Raw genomic sequence first — 19,116 nt, 5'->3', positions numbered from 1 at the left:
GATGAGAAAGAAGAAAAAATGAGAAAGAGGGGAAAGAAATAGGGAAAGAGGAGAGAGAAAATAAGAGAGCAAAGAGGGAAAAAATGAGAGTGAAAGAGAGAATGAAGGGAAAGAATGAGGAGGAAAGAGAGAATGAGAGGGAACGAGAGAATGAGAGACACACAGGCATACTCTAGAAACTGTTTACTACACATTTTAGACTAAAAGTGAAAGCTGCATCAGTGGTGTGGAATACATTGTAGAATATGGTCACTACGTCTCTTCCTATGTCATTCCCTTCGATCTATACCCATAAATTCACGGGCGAGATTTACCGAATTATTTTACTGTACATTCGGCTTTGGAAACACTGAGTTATCGTGAATAACGAGAAATACATATTTGCTTTGACTTTGTGTTCGTCGTAATAACAAAATATTTTGGATAAAAGTAGTGGATAGGATGTGGTACATTCACATAGAATTGTGAGGTCAGTAATAAGAGGCAAAAATTAAACATACAAAGCCCACACTCTGTACATTTTCTAACTAGTGTATGCAACTCTCTTGATTTATGTACACTGTGAGGAACAGTACATGTACACATGGAGGATGCATAATTTACAATTCTCGTATATATACCTAGAGTTTTCTTTAATACCGACATGACTGTCTGGGAGTATTCTTGATTAGCAATGAACAGGTGATATGCAGCTTTAAAGACTCTTGGACTCTAGGGAGGTACCACCTCTAGAACTTTACTGGGGACCCTCATCCTCAGAAAAGACAAAATGATGTCGTGTCGAATAGGTAAAACTTGCTACTTTGACTCAAAGAGCAACGCTCTTCTTGCCGAATAAGGCAGGCGATAATCGTGTACGCAATAATTTCGCAAAAAATCATTCTGAAAAAAAAAAGTATATCTTTAAACGTATAAGAGAAAATTTTAGAAAGGACTTAATTTTAAATGAGTTCTTGATAATTGACCAGTTTTACCTATTCGGCACGACATGTATCCCACCGAGGTAGGGTGACCAAAAACAGTAATGTAAACAGGAGAAGGGGGTTACTAGCTCCTTGCTCCCGGCATTTTAGTCACCTCATACCACACACACGACTTAATCTCTACTTTAGAGGTTAAAGTATTCCTGACTGTTGGTAAATAGTTGATATGTATCCTTAATGACTCTAGTGTATTCGATAGGCTTTAAGTTGTATTAACCAACCAGTCAATACATATACCGAAAGGTGTAGGTGTGCGTGTGTGCGCTCGTCTAAATGTACTCACCTCATTGTGGTTGCAGGGGTGGATTCACAGCTCGTGGCCTCACCTCTTCACTGGTCACTACTATGTCACGCTCTCCCTTCTCCATGAGCTTTATCGTACCTCTTTTTAGAACTATGTAAGGATCCTGCCTCCACTACGGCACTTTCCAGACTATTCCACTTCCTGACAGCTCTGTGACTGAAGAAATACTTCCTAACATCTCTGTGACTCATCTGAGTTTCAACTTTCAATTGTGATCCCTTGTTGTTGTGTTCCATCTCTGGAACATCCTGTCTGTCCACCTTGTCGATTCCTCTCAGTATTTTACATGTCGTTATCATGTTCCCCCTTCCCTAATGTGCACCAGTGTTGCCAGGTCGATCTCCCCTAACCTCGCTTCGTAGGATATACCTCTTAGCTGCGGGACTAGTCTCGTTTCAAACCTTTGCAGTTACTCTAATTTCTTGATGTGCTTTGCCAGGCGGGGGTTCCAAACTGGTGCTGCATACTCCAATATGGGCCAGAGATACACGGTGTACAGAGCCCTGAACGACTCCTTACTGAAATGTCGGAACGCTTTTCTTAGGTTTGGTAGACGACCATATGCTGCAACAGTTCTTTGATTGTGCGCTTCAGGAGATGTGCTCGATATTACAACAAAAAAAAGCACAATGCCGTGACTGGAAAAATACACAAATAACCCGAACAGAGAAGAGAGGAGCTTACAACGACGTTCCAGTTCGACTTGGACCATTTACAAAGTCACACTAACGAAAAGGAGAGGTACCTACCTGGAGTCTATCTGGAGGGTATTCCGGGGATCAACGGCCCCTCGGCCCGGTCCGCGATCAGGTCTCCCGGTGGATCAAGGCCTGATCAACCAGGTTGTTACTGCTGGCCACACGTAGTCCAGTGTACGAACCACAGAACGGCTGATCCGGCTCCGACTTGAAGTATCTGTCCAACTCTCTCTTGAAGGCAACCAGGGGCCTATTGGTAAGTCCCCTTGTGCATGGTGGAAGGCTGTTGAACAGTACCAATGGCGACCCTACTTTTCATTGGGGGTATTTTGCACAGCCTGTCCAGTCTTTTACTTTCGTAGGGAGTGATTTCTGTGTGCAGATTCTGGATCATTCCTTCTAGGATTTTCTACCAAGTGTAGATTATGATACATCTCTTTCGCTTGCGTTCCAGCGAGTACAAGTCAAGTGCTTCCATGCGTTTCCAGTAGTTGAGGTGCTTGATAGAACTTATATGTGCAGTAAAGGCTCTCTGTACACTCTCTAGATATGCAATTTCACCTGCTTTGAACGGAGATGATAATGTACAGCAATAGTCGAGCCTAGAGAGAACAAGTGATATGAAAAGGATCATCACTGGCTTGGCATCTCTTGTTTTGAACGTTCTTATGATCCATAACATAACATCACTGTAATAGGTTAAGTGGCCCGAATTTGTAGTCCAGAGTTTCTTGACTAGGAGTGTACATTCATACACCAAACCTTCACTGAGCTACATTTTCCTTCCCTTTTCATCTAAAACTGCAAGAAAAATGAACCCTTCAGATCATCAATTCTCCACGCACCAACACAATTCCTAACAAATTTATAATTCTTCAGTACAGTCAGGTTGATTTGAACGTCTCTAAAGTGTTCGCACACACTAACACTGGAGTCGTCATCGCAACCAATACCTCCGTAAAAGACCTGACTAAGACTAAACCGAAGAACCTTGAACCAGTCAATGCAGGGGTTTACGCTGTCCCCTGTGGAGGCTGTGACGGGGCATACGTCGGCGAAATAGGAAGAAGCCTGGAAACACATCTCATTGAAAACATTAATACATGTAGGAACGATAACTTGATCACTGGAGTTCCGGCAATCACTTGATGAAATTTAACCACGTCCGTCTTGTGATTAAAGAACCCAATTTCCGCAGATGCAAATGCCTTGAATCATCTTTAATTGACATCAAGGGTGATGGTCTGATTACATCGTCTTTACATCTCTACTGAATTTGCAAACTTTTCTGTACTCGACTGAAGGAGCCTACTGTGTAGGCGAAGCATTTCGCAATAAAGATACCCAACTCTTACACACGTGTCTTGCTTACCAAAATAAAGGCTGCTTCATCATCTCTGAAGTATTAGCAAGAATTTTCCTCAAAACAATAATCCCCCATCACATAGGTGCAACCACTATTACTACCACCTACGACGATTATAGTATACTCTACACCTGACTACACACTCACACACACACACACAAATATATATATATATATATATATATATATATATATATATATATATATATATTTTTTATTATCACACTGGCCGATTCCCACCAAGGCAGGGTGGCCCGAAAAAGAAAAACTTTCACCATCATTCACTCCATCACTGTCTTGCCAGAAGGGTGCTTTACACTACAGTTTTTAAACTGCAACATATATATAAACTGCAATATATATATATATATATATATATATATATATATATATATATATATATATATATATATATATATATATATATATATACCCTTTGTGTCCCTGTATTGTTTGTAATGGTTTGGCAAAGCTTATAGTTATAACTGCCCATAATTTTTAAAGGGGTGGACCGGTAAGCCGGCGGAAGGCCCCGGTCAGATAACCAAAAGCTCCAACGGAGGGTCATCATATGAATAAAACCCGCGTCAGGAGACACTTGTTCTGTTTCCTGACAAACCTTACCTAACCTAATAATAAAATGTCGCATTTTACCTATAAGTAAAAACACGAGTGCCCGCACGCTCATGCATACACGTGCACATGCACGCGAACGCACACGCACACACACACGCACATGCACACACGCGCACACACACACACAGTGGAGGCATTCTCTCACTGGAGGTTCCTACATGCCGGTGAGGAGCACTTAGTCCAATGAACTCAACCTGCCTTTTCCTTTTACTTGAACTTCTCTCGGGTGTTGTGTGACCAGAATGGGTTTAGAACTACCAAGTAATGATGCAATCACATTTCTGTTAACAATAAACAATTTCTGCTATACAAGAAATAGTGATCAAGTGTGAAGTCATGAAGATTGATAAGAGAATCACTTAGCTACGAACGATTACAAACTTGTTGGGTTATGTAAGATTTTTTAGGAAACAGGACGTTTTCCCTGACGTGGGTCTTACGTTAAACAGTGGTACTCGAGTTTTGAACAATTCCCAACTCGAACAATTATGCAAATGTAATTTTGTAAGTGATTTTGTGTGTGTATTTTTGGAGGTCTGAAACGGACTAATCTAATTTACATTATTCCCTTTGGGAACAAATTCGTTCGGTATCGGCACTTGAACAGCCTTCTGGAACAAATTAAGTTCGTAACTCGAGGTACCTCGTATTATGAACTGCACTTGGAGCTTTCGGTCATCTGACTGAGGCCTTTCAATAACTTACCGGTCCACCCCTTTGTTGTCTGCTGCTTGCCTGTTCAAACAGGCTGTCGTTGCTCTTAGCAGTCCACTGGTCCACATGTAGCACAGCCTGGTTGATTTGGCGCTTGGTAGAGGTGCTTGTCGAGTTTCTTCTTGAAGACTTCTACACCCATCCCGGCAGTATTTCTGATATCTTCTGATAGATTATTATAGTCGAAACTAATCACTAAACCAAACCCACAAAGGTCATACAGATCTTATGATAGAATACTGAACAGTCTAGGCCTTTACAAGTTGATATTTCTTACAGCGACTTTCGCACCCATGCTTTTCACTAGGTTTGTTTCGAGTCTCCTCCCATCTCTAACTCGTTACCTTGTTATGGTAGTGTTACATTTAGAACTCATCTCTCCAGTTTCTTCGAGGTATATATTGTATATCTCCACCTGGCTTTATATGGGCAGTAAACGATTGCATTCTTCCACCTCTGGTATATCTTCAGACTTGAACGAAGCTGTCAACACTGGACAGCACTCTTAACAGGAGATAACAATTGGCAAAGATTGCTGTTTTTGTCCACTTATTTAGAAATTCCTGTGTTCTTTAAAAGACAGGTCATTTATAATCATTATTACACTCTAGTCTTTCAAAAGTTTTGTTCGTTGCACTTGACGAGTCCTCTGCTCCTTTTAAGTTCTTTCTATAAAAAGGCAGTTGAAATTCGCCCCCATTGAGCATCGTTGTTATTTTGCTGCAGGACTTGGCTTAAACATTCTTGCCATTTTTCAATGTCTTTTACTGAGCTGCCTTCCGAGCTTAGGTATTGTCCACAAATTATGAATCAAAGCTGAGGTTAGTATTTCTATACCTGTATCCGCTATGAGGATGAAAAACGAGGAAGGTGCCAGGATCATGCCTTAGGGAACGGAGGTTTTAACTTTGCTAATATCAAATTTCTTGGGTTTACTACCACTTTTTGTGTAACATTTTCCAGAAAACTGAATACAGAATTGCATATTTCTCCAGTTACTCCCATGAGTCTTTTTTGTGTGTGTTATCACTCCATGATCGCACTTGTCAAATACCTTCATGAAATCCATGTAGACAACTTTGTTATTTTGGTTTTGTTCGAACACCTTCGTAATTTTGTCATAATTGTTTGATAGATGTGGCAAGCATGATATTTCAGCCATAAATTCACGTTCGTTCGTGTTAGTGCATGTCACACTTTTTTCCATATTATAATAAAAAAGAAGCGCTAAACCACAAGGGCTATACAGTGCTGCAGGGGAGGAAGGAAGCGAGGGTATCAGGTGGTAAAAGAGAGATGGATGAGTAGTAGGTTACGGAGAACGGCGGGGCAGTAGATGGTGAAAGGGTAGAGGGCAGCAAGAGATTGAGGTAGAAAGGGCTGAGGGGAGTGCGAAAGGTATCATCATCAGAGTTTGTGGAGTAAATCATTCGTTATCAAGAAGTCAATGAGAGAGTCAGGATTAAAGGAAGGTCCATCAGCAAGAAGGGAAGGTAAAGAGAGAGTAGTAGAGCGGAGACGACGTTGGAAGTAAATTCTGCGTGCTCGTTGATAGTGGGCAGTCTAACAGAATGTGGCTAACCGATACTGGAACTTGACACTTCTCACAGAGAGGAACAGGGTGCCTCTCCATGAGATACCCATGAGTAAGACGAGTATGGCCAATGCGAAGGCAGGAGAGAGAGTAGTCTCCCAACCTGGGCACTGATGACAAGAAAACGGCCAGTAACCTATGCTCGGTTTAATAGAATGAAGTTTGTTACCGAGTAGAGTTGACCAACGTTGTTGCCAACGGGTGTGAAGGTGGGTAGCTATTACAGCAAAATAGTCCGGAAATGGAACACCTCTATGTGAAATTGGTAGGTCATGTACTGCTGACCGTGCAGCAGTGTCTGCCTGTTCATTGCCCTGTACGTCAACATGACCAGGGACCCAACAAAAAACAATATCTTTATGCTTGGTAGAGATACGGCGTAGCCAAAGTTGGATACGGAGAACTAGAGGGTGAGGTGTATCAAATTTCCGTATAGCCTGTAGAGCACTAAGGGAGTCTGAGACAACCACAAATGATGACACAGGAGGCCTAGGGCTTGGGCCAAAATATTATACATCCAAATTGTGTCATATGCCTTCTCAAGGTCAAAAAATATGGCAATAACTGAGTGGTTATACGCAAAGGCATTACGAACATACGTATCCAAGTGTAGTAAGGGGGTCTATGGTAGATCGGCCCTTACAAAAGCCATATTGGCTAGTGGAGAGACTGTTGTGTGTCTCTAAATACCACATTAAACGTCGATTTACCAGACATTCCATCACTTTGCAAACTGCACTAGTAAGAGCAATGGGATGATAGTGAGAGGCATCATGTCCCGTAGTACCCGGCTTGCTGAAAGGGAGAACAATGGCAGATTTCCACAGCTGGGGAAGAACTCCTTGTGACCAAATAAGATTGAAGAGGTGTAAGAGGACTACAAGGGCTGACTGATGTAAATGTTGTAACATCCGAATATGAACTTTGTCAGGCCCAGCTGCCGATGATTGGCAAGCTGAGAATGTTGCCTCCAGTTCCCGAAGTGTAAAAGGCACATTATACTGTTCTTCTCTGAGAGAAGAAAAGTCCAAGGGTACTAACTTTCTGGCAAACTTTGGGGAAAGAAACGAGGGGCATAGATGGAGGCCCCGGAAATGCGGACCAAATGAGTGCCAATTTCAATGGCAACGTCAAGAGGGTTTGCTATATCAACACAGGTGACCCATAGAACACGAGCCGGGCCAGGAGAGTATTTACCGCTGAATTTCCTCACTTTTTTCCAGACTGCACTCATAGAGGAAGCAGAGGTGATGGTGGAAACATAATCTCACCATCAAGTGCGTTTAGCATCATGGATGACACGGCGAGCGACTGCATGCTTCTGCTTAAAATCACGAAGTCTCTCATCGGTTCTATTGTACCAGTACCTGCCCCATGCAGCGCATTTCAAATGTACCGCACTAGCACAAGCAGGTGATCACCAAGGCACGCACTTCTGAGAATGCCTGCCTGAGGTTTGGGGTATAGAATGAGAAGCTGCGGTTAAAACTGACGTCGAGAAGAGGTGTAGGAGCTCATCAATGGAGGATGAAGAAGGAACCTCACTAAAAGCAGTGAGTTGCTAGTAAACGTCCCAATTTGCCCGATCAAATTGCCAGCGAGGGACACGGAAAGGTGGTGAATATGAAGGAGAAGTAAGACTGATTGGAAAATGATTGCTGTCATGTAAGTTCGGTAGAACAGACTAGGCAAAGTCTAGTGCAGTGGAGGAAGAGCAGACTGATAGATCGATGCAAGAGAGAGTATGAGTACGAGGATCAAAATGGGTGGGAGTACCCGTATTTAAAACATGGAGGGGGTGAGAGGCGAGAAAAGCCTCCAACTGGATGCCACGTGAGTCACAGTGAGATACCCCCAGAGGAAATGGTGGGCATTAAAATCGCCAAGTAACAGAAGTGGTGGTGGTAAGGATGAAACAGGAAAGGCAAAATCTGGGATAGAAAATGCCCGAGAAGGAGAGAGATATAAAGAACATATTGTAAACCACTTATTTCAGTGGATACGGGCTGCAGTGTAATGCAGCGAGGTATGGACAAATAGTTGACAAGAAGGAATATCATTGCGTAGAAGAAGGGCACTTTCATTAAAGGTCCCATCTGAGAAAGGATCCCAAGAATACAATAAATTATAGCCTGAGATAGGTTGGAAAACAACTGAGTGTAATTTTGGTTCTTGTAAGCAAACACCAACAGGGGAAAACCTGGAAAGCAACATCTGAAGCTCACCCTGATTACCCCTGAGGCCGCGGATATTCCACTGTAAATAGGCCATGATTGGCAATGAGGAAAATACCAGGAATCCATAGGGAAGGGCACCTACGGACTAGAGGGGTTAGAAAAGTCTACGTGCGATGTTCAAGCAGTGAAGGAACAGAGCTTTGCGAAGAATGGAGTTGTGGAGATGGAGGAGAGGGAAGAGAAGGAACAGGAGGTAGATCAGTGTCCATTGAAGGTTTAGTCTCTGCAATATATTCTGAAATAGCATCAAGCTTTTCTGAATTCAAAGACGTTGTGTGGAAGACAATATTGGAGATAGGAGGAGGAGGGTGAGTAAAGATTGGGACAGTAATGGACTGTACTAAAGTAGGGGGGACGAAAGCGTGTTGGGAACTGGAGAAGAAGTGTGGGAGGGGACAAAAGAGGCAGAAACCTGGGAGGTAGCAGAAGAGGGAGAGACTTGGGAGGGGACAGGGGAGGGAGGCACAGAACGAGGAGGGGGGTAAACCTCCACACTTGTAATAGAGCCAGTGAGAGGGGAAGAACCAGGTACAGAGATTGGAAAGGTAAAATGTGGGGGCGGAAGAAGGGAAGGAGGGGGCAAGGAAGATTTGAGCAAAGGGGATTTTTTGGACATCTGAGAAGTAGAGGGGCGATTGGCAGAAGGTGTCGTACAAGATCTTGTCGATACCAGGGCTTGTGAGTGAGAACTTGAAGATGTCAGAACAAACTGAGGTGTTTAAGTAGGGACGTCTGAGCCAGGACAGGAAAAGAATTAGATACAGGAGTGACTATGGGAGGGGTAACAACAGAGGAGGCTGCAGAAAATGGGACCCCAGAAGTGGGGGGATGTTTTGAAACACGAGAATAAGAAACACGGCTTAGTCTCCCTTGGAGGCAGAGATGGGAAACTGCCATAGCAGTTCTTTGAGGCAACGGATTTCACGCTAATTTAAGTAAACCTGGCAATGACGAGAGTACGAAGGGTGAGCCTCATGACAATTAAGGCAAGAGGGAGGTCGACTGCAAGACATATTAGAATTTTCGTTGGCACCACAGACTGGGCATTCAGTTATAGATCTGCAATATTTCGCTGGGTGACCAAATTGCCAGCAATTTCTACACTGTTGCGGTGTAGAGATCACCTTTCAAACTTGTAACTGGTGTCCTGCGACATAAACAGAGGACGGGAGATTATGGCTGTCGAAAGTTAATCGAGCCACATTGCAAGGGTATCGTCTCCGCCCGAGGGCAGGAAGTGTCTACTTTGAGGATTGGGAGATCCTGGAGTTCCAGCTGTTCAAAAATGTCATTGCCACATGTCTGGAAATTCTGTTGGACTATGGTATGGGGCAGAATGACAGTACCACTACAAGAATTGAGAGAATGATGTTTTTCAATAGTGATAGGAATAGTATCGATATGTGAAAGGAGTGAAAGATCATGAGCTTGGGTAGCATTCTGGACAGTGACAATGCGCATACCATTTAAGAACATGAAATGAAATATCTCTACCACCATGGCATAGGAGCGCTTTGCCAATACTATGGTCGGAAAGATAGGCAATAGAAGAAGTCGGTCATAAAGTAAAGAATTTAGCTCATTGTGTGGTCCGAAACTGAGCGTGGAGAGGGAGTGCATGACATGTCGATTTTTTTCGAGTATAATGGGAAGGTAACGAAGTAACATCATCAGGAGATTGCCGTTGGCATTTAGAAGTGGGACCAGAGTTGGTCCAATGTGGGACGGGCTGGCGATTCGAAAATTGCCACACCATAGAGGAAGAGGCCGGAAGCATAGTCAAAGGAGGGCAGAGGTCAGACAAATCGGAGGAGGCAGTCGAGACCCTGGTACCTGAAGCTGGTGATGAAACAGCAACAGCAAGAGGTTCAGGGGTATCAGGAGTGTCCAAAGAGTGGTCAAAAAACGAGGCAGAGTCAGAATGGGGTGCAGTATTAGTAAGGGGCCCGGGGGTATCAGGTTCATGGACTAGGTTAGGTTACTTCTTATTTTTGTTTTAAGAAAAAAAAAGAAGAAAAGAAAATAACGCAAAAAAAAAGGGAACAGGGAGGAATAGTTCCCAGGAGGAATGAAAGGGCCGGAAATCACCCTCCGCGCCCAAGAGGACCTCAACACCGCAAGTAGTGCAGATGCGGAATGGAACCCGTACCATACCCTACCCTTCATGCCAGTAAACCAGCAATCCAGGATAGCAACCTCACATCTGCCGAGCTACCTTGGTGGACAAAAGAGAGGGCGGTCGGATATTCACTACAAAGCATACCTCCTTTGGCCACCACCCCCGGAATCCGAAAGGCAGCCTTCAGAGATATACCCGTCGCCCGAAAGACACCCAAAGCCACCCCCCAGTCTTAAGACCGGAGAGGGAACGGGATATCCCCAGGCGATCCAGATTCCATGGCAAACTACGCCACCTCCAAGAACCTCAGTGGAATGGGATTGACCCTGGTACCCTTCCCCCTACCTAGGAACCAGTAGGCCTGTGGGAAGAATCCCAAAAGCCAAAAAGAGGAAGGGAATAAGGGAGGGATGGTGGGGAGGAGGAGGAAAGGAAAAAGGGAGGATGAGATGGGGACGGGGGGAATGGGGGGTAATTAGGTTCAGTCTGAGGAAGGAGGCCAACAGGTCTAATTCCTCAGACCATGAGCCTCTTCACCACGCCAAGGAGGCCCCCTTGAAGAGGACTTTTTTCCATGGAGTTTGTAATTTGGCGGCTCATTCCCCTTTCAAAGATATGCGATGTATGTGCTACGGGTCTATAAACCATACCACGGGCGGGGTTAGAATACGCGATCAGAGAGTCATAAAACTCTGGAGTTTTATGACTTTCTGATCGCGGGTTCTAACCCCACCCGTGGTATGGTTAGTTTGCGATCGGGTCATTACGATTTTGTGAGTCACATACAGGTCTATAATTTTTACCAGTGCTCCGCTGCCTCCTTTGTTCGGAGGAGTTATGTATGCCCATTTTAAAGCCTATTGGATTTCACCTAGGATAATGCTCTCTCTCCAAAGAAACTCCTCGAATTCGGATTATATGTGCGGGTAAGCTTGCAACTTAGAGATATATCGGATGTAAAAATTTAGATATCTGCGGATGCAGATGTGTATGAGGATGTCTTACTTATTTTGTGGATGTGGATGCGGATGTTCCACAGATGTTGATACAAATGTGAGAAATTGTGAGGATGTTCCGCAGATTCGGATGCGGATGCATACGAGGATATATATCTATTCACAGTAAAGTGCGGATGCAGATGCGGATGTAAGAAATTGTGCAGATGTTCCACGGATGCGGATGCATATGTGGATATGTGTTTACAGTAAAATGTGGATGCAGATGCAGATGTGGATGTAAGAAATTGTGGGGATGTTCCGCAGATGCGGATATCCGATTCATCTCTAGTTTGCATGTGACAAACGTCACATCAGTTACGTGAGTGACAGTAGCTACGCAACACGTTCAAAATCTAGTGTTTAAAGTCAGATATTTGATCTCTATGGCATGTAGAGGTATTAAAAAAATTCTACATTCACTACTTTTTTAAACAGACTTTCTGAACATTGATTTATAATGGTCGCTAAAAATTTGCTCATTTTTTCACCGTCATTGTATGAACCTCTTGTGATTCATGAACCATTTTTATAGTCGATTCTTAACTTGAATTATTATAATCAAAGCCAAGCCCTAAACCCATAAGGATCATACAGTTCTTAATTTGAAGTCTATACATATGTCTAGAAATACTTAGGGTTTCTTGCAATAATCCGGACAGGTTGCCGTTCCCTCGGTGCTTCTTCCCTCTGGCATGACAGTTAATTTTCTATACCGGTAATGACTCCTCAGTCATTATCACTTCTTCCTTTTTTCCTTTGTTGTCGTCTGTCTTTTTTTCTATTCTATCTTTTCTTGTTTCCATTTTCCTTTTTCTTTCCTTTTCCTTCTACATTTAAAATTCTTGTAGGTTTTATCACCGATATAAGTTTGTTAAACAATAGAGGCTTCCGTATTCAACTTTCACGATTGTTTCTCATGGAATCTCCGATAGTTCTGTTTCATTTTGTCCCAGTATTTTTTTCTGATTGATATAAAATTTACTTAACACACCTTGTTCACTACTCCTTCATTTCTCACTCCTGATATTAATCTTTACCCTTCTGTTTCTATGTTGTTATTAGAGTACATTATATTTGTAACTGTTGTCTCTTACTTCCTCGTTTCTAGTGAAGATCGTCATGTGTAGTTTCATGTAGCTTCTATTATCGTTTGGTTAGCAATTAATATTTTAGAGAGCTCCATTAGTCTTTGTTATGTGTTTGTGGAGCCATGATTCTTCCAGATGCTGATAGTACGACGCTGAGATTTATTGACTTACATTTCACTTTTTTTCAACGAACTGGACGTATCCCACCCAGGCAGGATGACTGAAAGAGAATAATGAACGTTTTTCTTTTTAAATTTAGTGATTTAAACAGGAAAAGGGGTTACTAACTCCTTGCTCCCGGCATTTTAGTCCCCTCCTACGACACGCTTATGGAGGAATAATTCTTTTCCGCTCCCCCATTGAGACAGGAAATAAACAAAAACAAGAACTATTAAGAAAATGGGAGAAAACCCAGATTGATATGTAAATACATACGCGTGTACAGGCATGTGTAGAGTGACCCAAGTGTAAGTAGCAAGATAAACCTGTTACTCCGCTTGTTTATATTACACATTCTTGAGGCTGGAATATCCAAGGACAAAAATATTTGATAAGTGATTATCAAGATTTTTCCAGCGGTCCCATTATCTTTATTTATTCCCCCCCAAAAATTCTCACCTGTTTCCAGGAGATGATTATTCGATATTTTCATTGCAATTCCGAGTATTCCTACTTCGTCAATTAATGGATTTAACAGTTCTGTGAAGCAAAAAATATCCTTTACACAGAATCCACCGCTTCCCTGCGACGTATATACTCCGTTATATCGATAACTTTCAACTCTTAATCCATAACTCGGTGACCAAAACATCCTTAACATTTTTCTTCTTGTAAATGATACAGATAAGGCAGTTACTTCTGCCAGGAGCAGAAATAACTGCCTTATCTACCTTATCTGCGAGTTACTTCACCAACACTTACGAATCCCTATTCTGGAAATATTTTGAAAGCCAGGTTGGCAGTTTTGGTTGTATATTACTAGCACTGAGAGTACTGTGCTTAAGTGAGGGAGCTTTAGTTGCACAGTACTAGCATGAGAGTACTGTGCTTAAGGGAGGGAGCTTTAGTTGCACAGTACTAGCATGAGAGTACTGTGCTTAAGGGAGGGAGCTTTAGTTGCACAGTACTAGCATGAGAGTACTGTGCTTAAGGGAGGGAGCTTTAGTTGCACAGTACTAGCATGAGAGTACTGTGCTTAAGGGAGGGAGCTTTAGTTGCACAGTACTAGCATGAGGGTACTGTGCATAAGTGAGGGAGCTCTGGGCGTACAGTCCTAGCACGAGAGTACTGTGCTTAAGTGAGGGATATTTGGTTGCACAGTACTAGCATGAGGGTACTGTGCTTAAGTGAGGGAGAGCTTTAGTTGCACAGTACTAGCATGAGAGTACTGTGCTTGAGGGAGGGAGCTTTGGTTGCACAGTACTAGCATGAGAGTACTGTGCTTGAGGGAGGGAGCTTTGGTTGCACAGTACTAGCATGAGCGTACTGTGCTCAGGTAAGTGAGCAATGATTTACTGCAATGGTTTCTGGGTGTTCCTTACTCTCCTACTTTGGGTTTCCCGAGTACTTTCCACCTGCTTCAGGTTTCCTGGGGTTTCTTGGCTATTTTCTACGCACTTTACTTGTGTTTCACTATTTTGTCTGCTTTTTTTTTTTAGTTTGTTTACCTATTATCACCGCTGTTCGTGCTCATCTGCGTTGTTTTGTGTTTCTATGCAATCTTTCTTCGCTATATATATATATATATATATATATATATATATATATATATATATATATATATATATATATATATATATATATATATATATATATATTATTCTAAAAGAATAAGTCTTTTGAACATCAAAATGGTATACAATACCGACAGGTTGTTAGGTAAGACACATATGCAACAGTTAGACAACTTTATTCCGAAACGTTTCGCCTACACAGTAGGCTTCTTCAGTCGAATACAGAAAGTAGGCAGGAACAGTAGAGATGTGAAGACGATGTAATCAGTCCATCACCCTTGTAGTCGTAGAATTTGAGGTTGTCAGTCCCTCGGCCTGGAGAAGTTCAGTTCCATAGTCAGGAACTATCTGAAGATCAAGCAACACATGGCATCTTGGTACAGAAAACACCTTGGACAAGCTTTTCAAGTGAGAAGTGTTGGATCTGAGAGGGACATGACCTCTCATTGGCTACATTCTCATTACTACTACTACTACTACTACTACTACTACTACTACTACTATGCACCTCTCCTTCCTACAGTATTTAAGTCTCCGCACTGTCGCTTGATCTTCAGATAGTTCCTGACTATGGAACTGAACTTCTCCAGGCCGAGGGACTGACAACCTCAAATTCTACGACTACAAGGGTGATGGACTGATTACATCGTCTTCACATCTCTACTGTTCCTGCCTACTTTCTGTATTCGACTGAAGAAGCCTACTGTGTAGGCGAAACGTTTCGGAATAAAGTTGTCTAACTGTTGCATATGTGTCTTACCTAACAATAAGTCTTTTCCAAATCCATGTCACAAAATCCTCTTTAGATAAGGGTAAAGAGGTTTTTGTGGCATTCATGGATTTGGAAAAAGCCTATGACAGGGTGGATAGGGGAGGGGGCAATGTGACAGATATTACATATATATGAAATAGGAGGTAGGTTGTTTTAAGCGGTGAAAATTTTTTACGAGGATAGTGAGGCTCAGGTTAGAGTATGCAAGAGAGAGGGAGATTATTTCCCAGTAAAAGTAGGCCTTAGACAAGGATGTGTGATGTCACCATGGTTGTTCAATATATTTATAGATGGAGTTGTAAGAGAAGTGAATTCTCGAGTGTTGGCAAGAGGCGTGGCAATAAAAGAGAATGTAACAAAGTGGGAGTTGTCACAGTTGCTGTTTGCTGATGACACTGTGCTGCTGGGAGATTCTGAAGAGAAGTTGCAGAGGTTGGTGGATGAATTTGGTAAGGTATGTAAAAGAAGAAAATTAAAAGTGAATACAGGAAAGAGTAAGGTGATGAGGATAAAAAAAAAAATAGGTAACGAAAGATTGGATATCAGATTGGAGGCAGAGAGTATGGAGGAGGTGAATGTATTCATATATTTAGGAATGGACGTGTCAGCAGATGGGTCTATGAAAGACGAGGTGAATCACAGAATTGACGAGGGGAAAAAGGTGAGTGGTGCACTGAGGAGTCTGTGGAGACAAAGAACTTTGTTCATGGAAGCATAGAGGGGAATGTATGAGAGTATAGTTATACCAGTGGAGATGTGTCTGAGGGCAATGTGTGGTGTGAATATAATACAAAGAATCCGTAGTTCGGAAACTAGGAGGAGGTGCGGGATTACCGAAACTATTATCCAGAGAGCTGAGGAGGGGTTGTTGAGGTGGTTCGGACATGTAGAGAGGGTGGAACAAAATAGAATGACTTCGAGAGTGTATATATCTGTAGTGGAGGGAAGGCGGGGCAGAAGTTGGCCTAGAAAAGGTTGGAGGGAGGGTATAAAGGAGGTTTTGTGTGCGAGGGACTTGGACTTCCAGCAAGCATGCGTGACCGTGTTAGTTAGGTAGGAGCGAATGGAGACAAATGGTTTTAAGGACTTGTGCTGTTAGACTGTGAGCAAAGTAACATTTATGAAGGGATTCAGGGAAACTGTCAGGCCGGACTTGAGTCCTGGAGATGGGAAATACAGTGTCTGCGCTCTGAAGGAGGGGTGTTAATGTTGCAGTTTTATAACTGTAATGTAAGTGCACCTCTGGCAAGACAGTGATGGAGTGAATGATGGTTAAAGTTTTTCTTTTTCGAGCCACCCTGCCTCGGTGGGAAACGGCCGATGTGCTAACAAAATAATAAAAGACTATTAATATTCATAATGTTTGGTGAACTTCGCCAGAGATTTCTGTCGTTCCGACATTATCATCAGATTGTTAATGGTGGTGGGAGGGAGCGCTAAACACGGAGAGGTTACGCAACGTTTGAGGAAATGGGAGGAATTCAGACTCGATCCGATGAAGGAGAGCATACACCCAATTGCTCAGCTCAAGAGTCCCTCACTGGCAGCCAAGAAAACCTCCCCTAGGGGGTATGTCTCCCACGGAGCCTGGCACATTGCTTACTCTTGAGTTCATACCACTGACCAATTACAGTGGAAGAGCAAACTTAAAGCAGGGGTTCTTAACCGTGGGTTTCCATACCCCAAAGGGGTATGGAAACCAAATAATGGGGGTTTGGAAACCAAATAATAGGGATATGGAAACAAAATAATGGGGTAAGGAAATCAAATAATGGGGGGATAGAAACCAAAAAAATGGGATATGGAAATCAAACAATGAAGTTTGGAAACCAAACAATGGGGTCTGGAAACCAAATAATGGGGGTATGGAAACCAAATAATGGGGTCTGGAAACCAAATAATGGGGTCTGGAAACCAAACAATGGGGTCTGGAAACCAAATAATGGGGTCTGGAAACCAAATAATGGGGTCTGGAAACCAAATAATGGGGGTCTGGAAACCAAATAATGGGGGTCTGGAAACCAAATAATCTGAATATGGGACTCGATCTCTGGACTATTTCTAAAATAAACTTGCTGTTAGATCAAAATAAATTATCATCTGTTCTGTTCCTAGTTATCCACGTGTAAACTTAAACTAATCTATTGTCATATTCTGAGGACGGGTGACGGCGGACACATACTGGGAAATCCTTTGGGGGATCTGTAATCGTGAAAAGGTTACGTACCTCTGACTTAAAGCGTAGAGTACAAGTTGTCCAATGACAGCTTACAGTGGGGGAACTGCATTTTCATGGGGAGATATAAACCTGTAGGGATTATACAGCAGCTGTGGGGGGGGGGTAAGGCGGAATGCATTCAGGATTAATTCAGGGAACTAGAGCACAGATTGAATTCCCTAGATCCAGAGCCCCTCACCAGCATTAAGGAACGTCCCTTGAGGGGTGGGGGAACTCCAAAATTTCAGAAAGATTAGATGTACATGTAAGAGAGACTTACAGTGGACAGTGAGGGTGACGTTGGTAGTAAGAGGTCGGGTCAGAGTTTTGCTGGAGACTCGACACTCGTAGACAGCTCCATCTTCCTCTCTGGCTGCTGTCACTCCCTGCTTCACCCTCACCACCCTCCACTCCGTCTCCTCCCCGCTGTCGGCTGTAGGGGAGCTGGCGGTGAAGGGGTCGCCGCCCCTTAGCAAGTGGATGGCTGGGGCATGATTGAGTGGGCGGCCGTGTCTATACCAGGTCACCCAGGGTCTGGGTCTGCCACCATCAACCTGGCAGATCAAGGTGCGCTGCTCTCCCTCCACTAACACTTCACCACTTGCGTAGCCACTGATTACTGGTGCTCCTGGTGGATCTGGTGACAATATCATTTAATATTAACTCAGATTTTACCATTTTTTAAATATATACGTGTTAGATAGGAGCAAATGGAGACAAGTGGTTTTTAGGACTTAACGTGCTGTTGGAGTGTAAGCAAGGTAACATTTATAAAGGGATTCAGGGAAACCGGCAGGCCGGACTTGAGTCCTGGAGATGGGAAGTACAGTGTCTACACTCTGAAGGAGGGGTGTTAATGTCGCAGTTTTATAACTGTAGTGTAGGCATGCCTCTGGCAAGACAGTGATGGAGTGAATGATGATGAAAGTTTTTCTTTTTCGGGCCACCCTGCCTTGGTGGGAAACGGCCGATGTGTTAATAAAAAAAATAAACGTGTCAAGTGAGAGCGAGTCCTGTTCAGTATGGTGACAATTTCACATCTTCATCCTGGAACGAGAATTATAAGTTATTCTCTGAAAGGAAAGTAAAAAAAAATATATTAAAAAGAGCCTTGATAATGTGAGAAATGACGAAAGCGCTTGGAAGGTCAGTATTTTTTCACAGTGGTGTGTGCGGATGTATGTATATGCATCCACGAAATAAGTGTTTTTAAGTAAATAACAATACTGGGACCGGCCGGGGATCGAGCCCGCGATATTTAACCAGCCCCCGGGAAGCTAGGTTGTTGGATTTTATTAATTCTTCCAAAGTTTCGATGCAATAACCTAAGTTCTCATCAGATGGGAAAAGAGATCTTGTGGTGTGTGTGTGTGTACTCACCTAATTGTAGTTACAGGGGTCGAGACTCAACTCCTGGCCCCGCCTTTTCACTGATCGCCACTAGGTCCCCTCTCTCTCTGCTTCCTGAGCTTTGTCATACCTCGTCTTAATGCTATGTATGGTTCCTGCCTACACTACGTCACTTGCTAGGCTATTGCACTTCCTGAAGACACTATGACTGAAGAAATACTTCCTAACATCCATGTGACTCGTCTGAGTCTTCAGCTTCCAATTGTGACCCCTTGTTTCTGTGTCCCCTCTATTCCACACAGTATC

At 43.0% G+C, this 19,116-nt stretch overlaps 1 protein-coding gene across 1 annotated transcript in view; it reads right to left on the bottom strand.

The window, feature by feature from the left end:
* The window catches only part of LOC128689665 (nephrin-like), a 553,398-nt gene that overhangs the window by 58,693 nt on the left and 475,589 nt on the right, over positions 1-19,116 (bottom strand). Inside the window, exon 7 of the mRNA XM_070099001.1 lies at positions 17,741-18,097. Within this exon, the coding sequence (XP_069955102.1) occupies positions 17,741-18,097 (357 nt within the window). The remainder of the gene's footprint in view (positions 1-17,740; positions 18,098-19,116) is intronic.

This window comes from Cherax quadricarinatus, chromosome 66, assembly GCF_038502225.1.
Source record: "Cherax quadricarinatus isolate ZL_2023a chromosome 66, ASM3850222v1, whole genome shotgun sequence".
NCBI classification, from domain to species: domain Eukaryota; kingdom Metazoa; phylum Arthropoda; class Malacostraca; order Decapoda; family Parastacidae; genus Cherax; species Cherax quadricarinatus.
The sequence above is the reverse complement of the archived record's forward strand: the minus strand, read 5'-3'. Positions and strand labels throughout refer to the sequence as shown.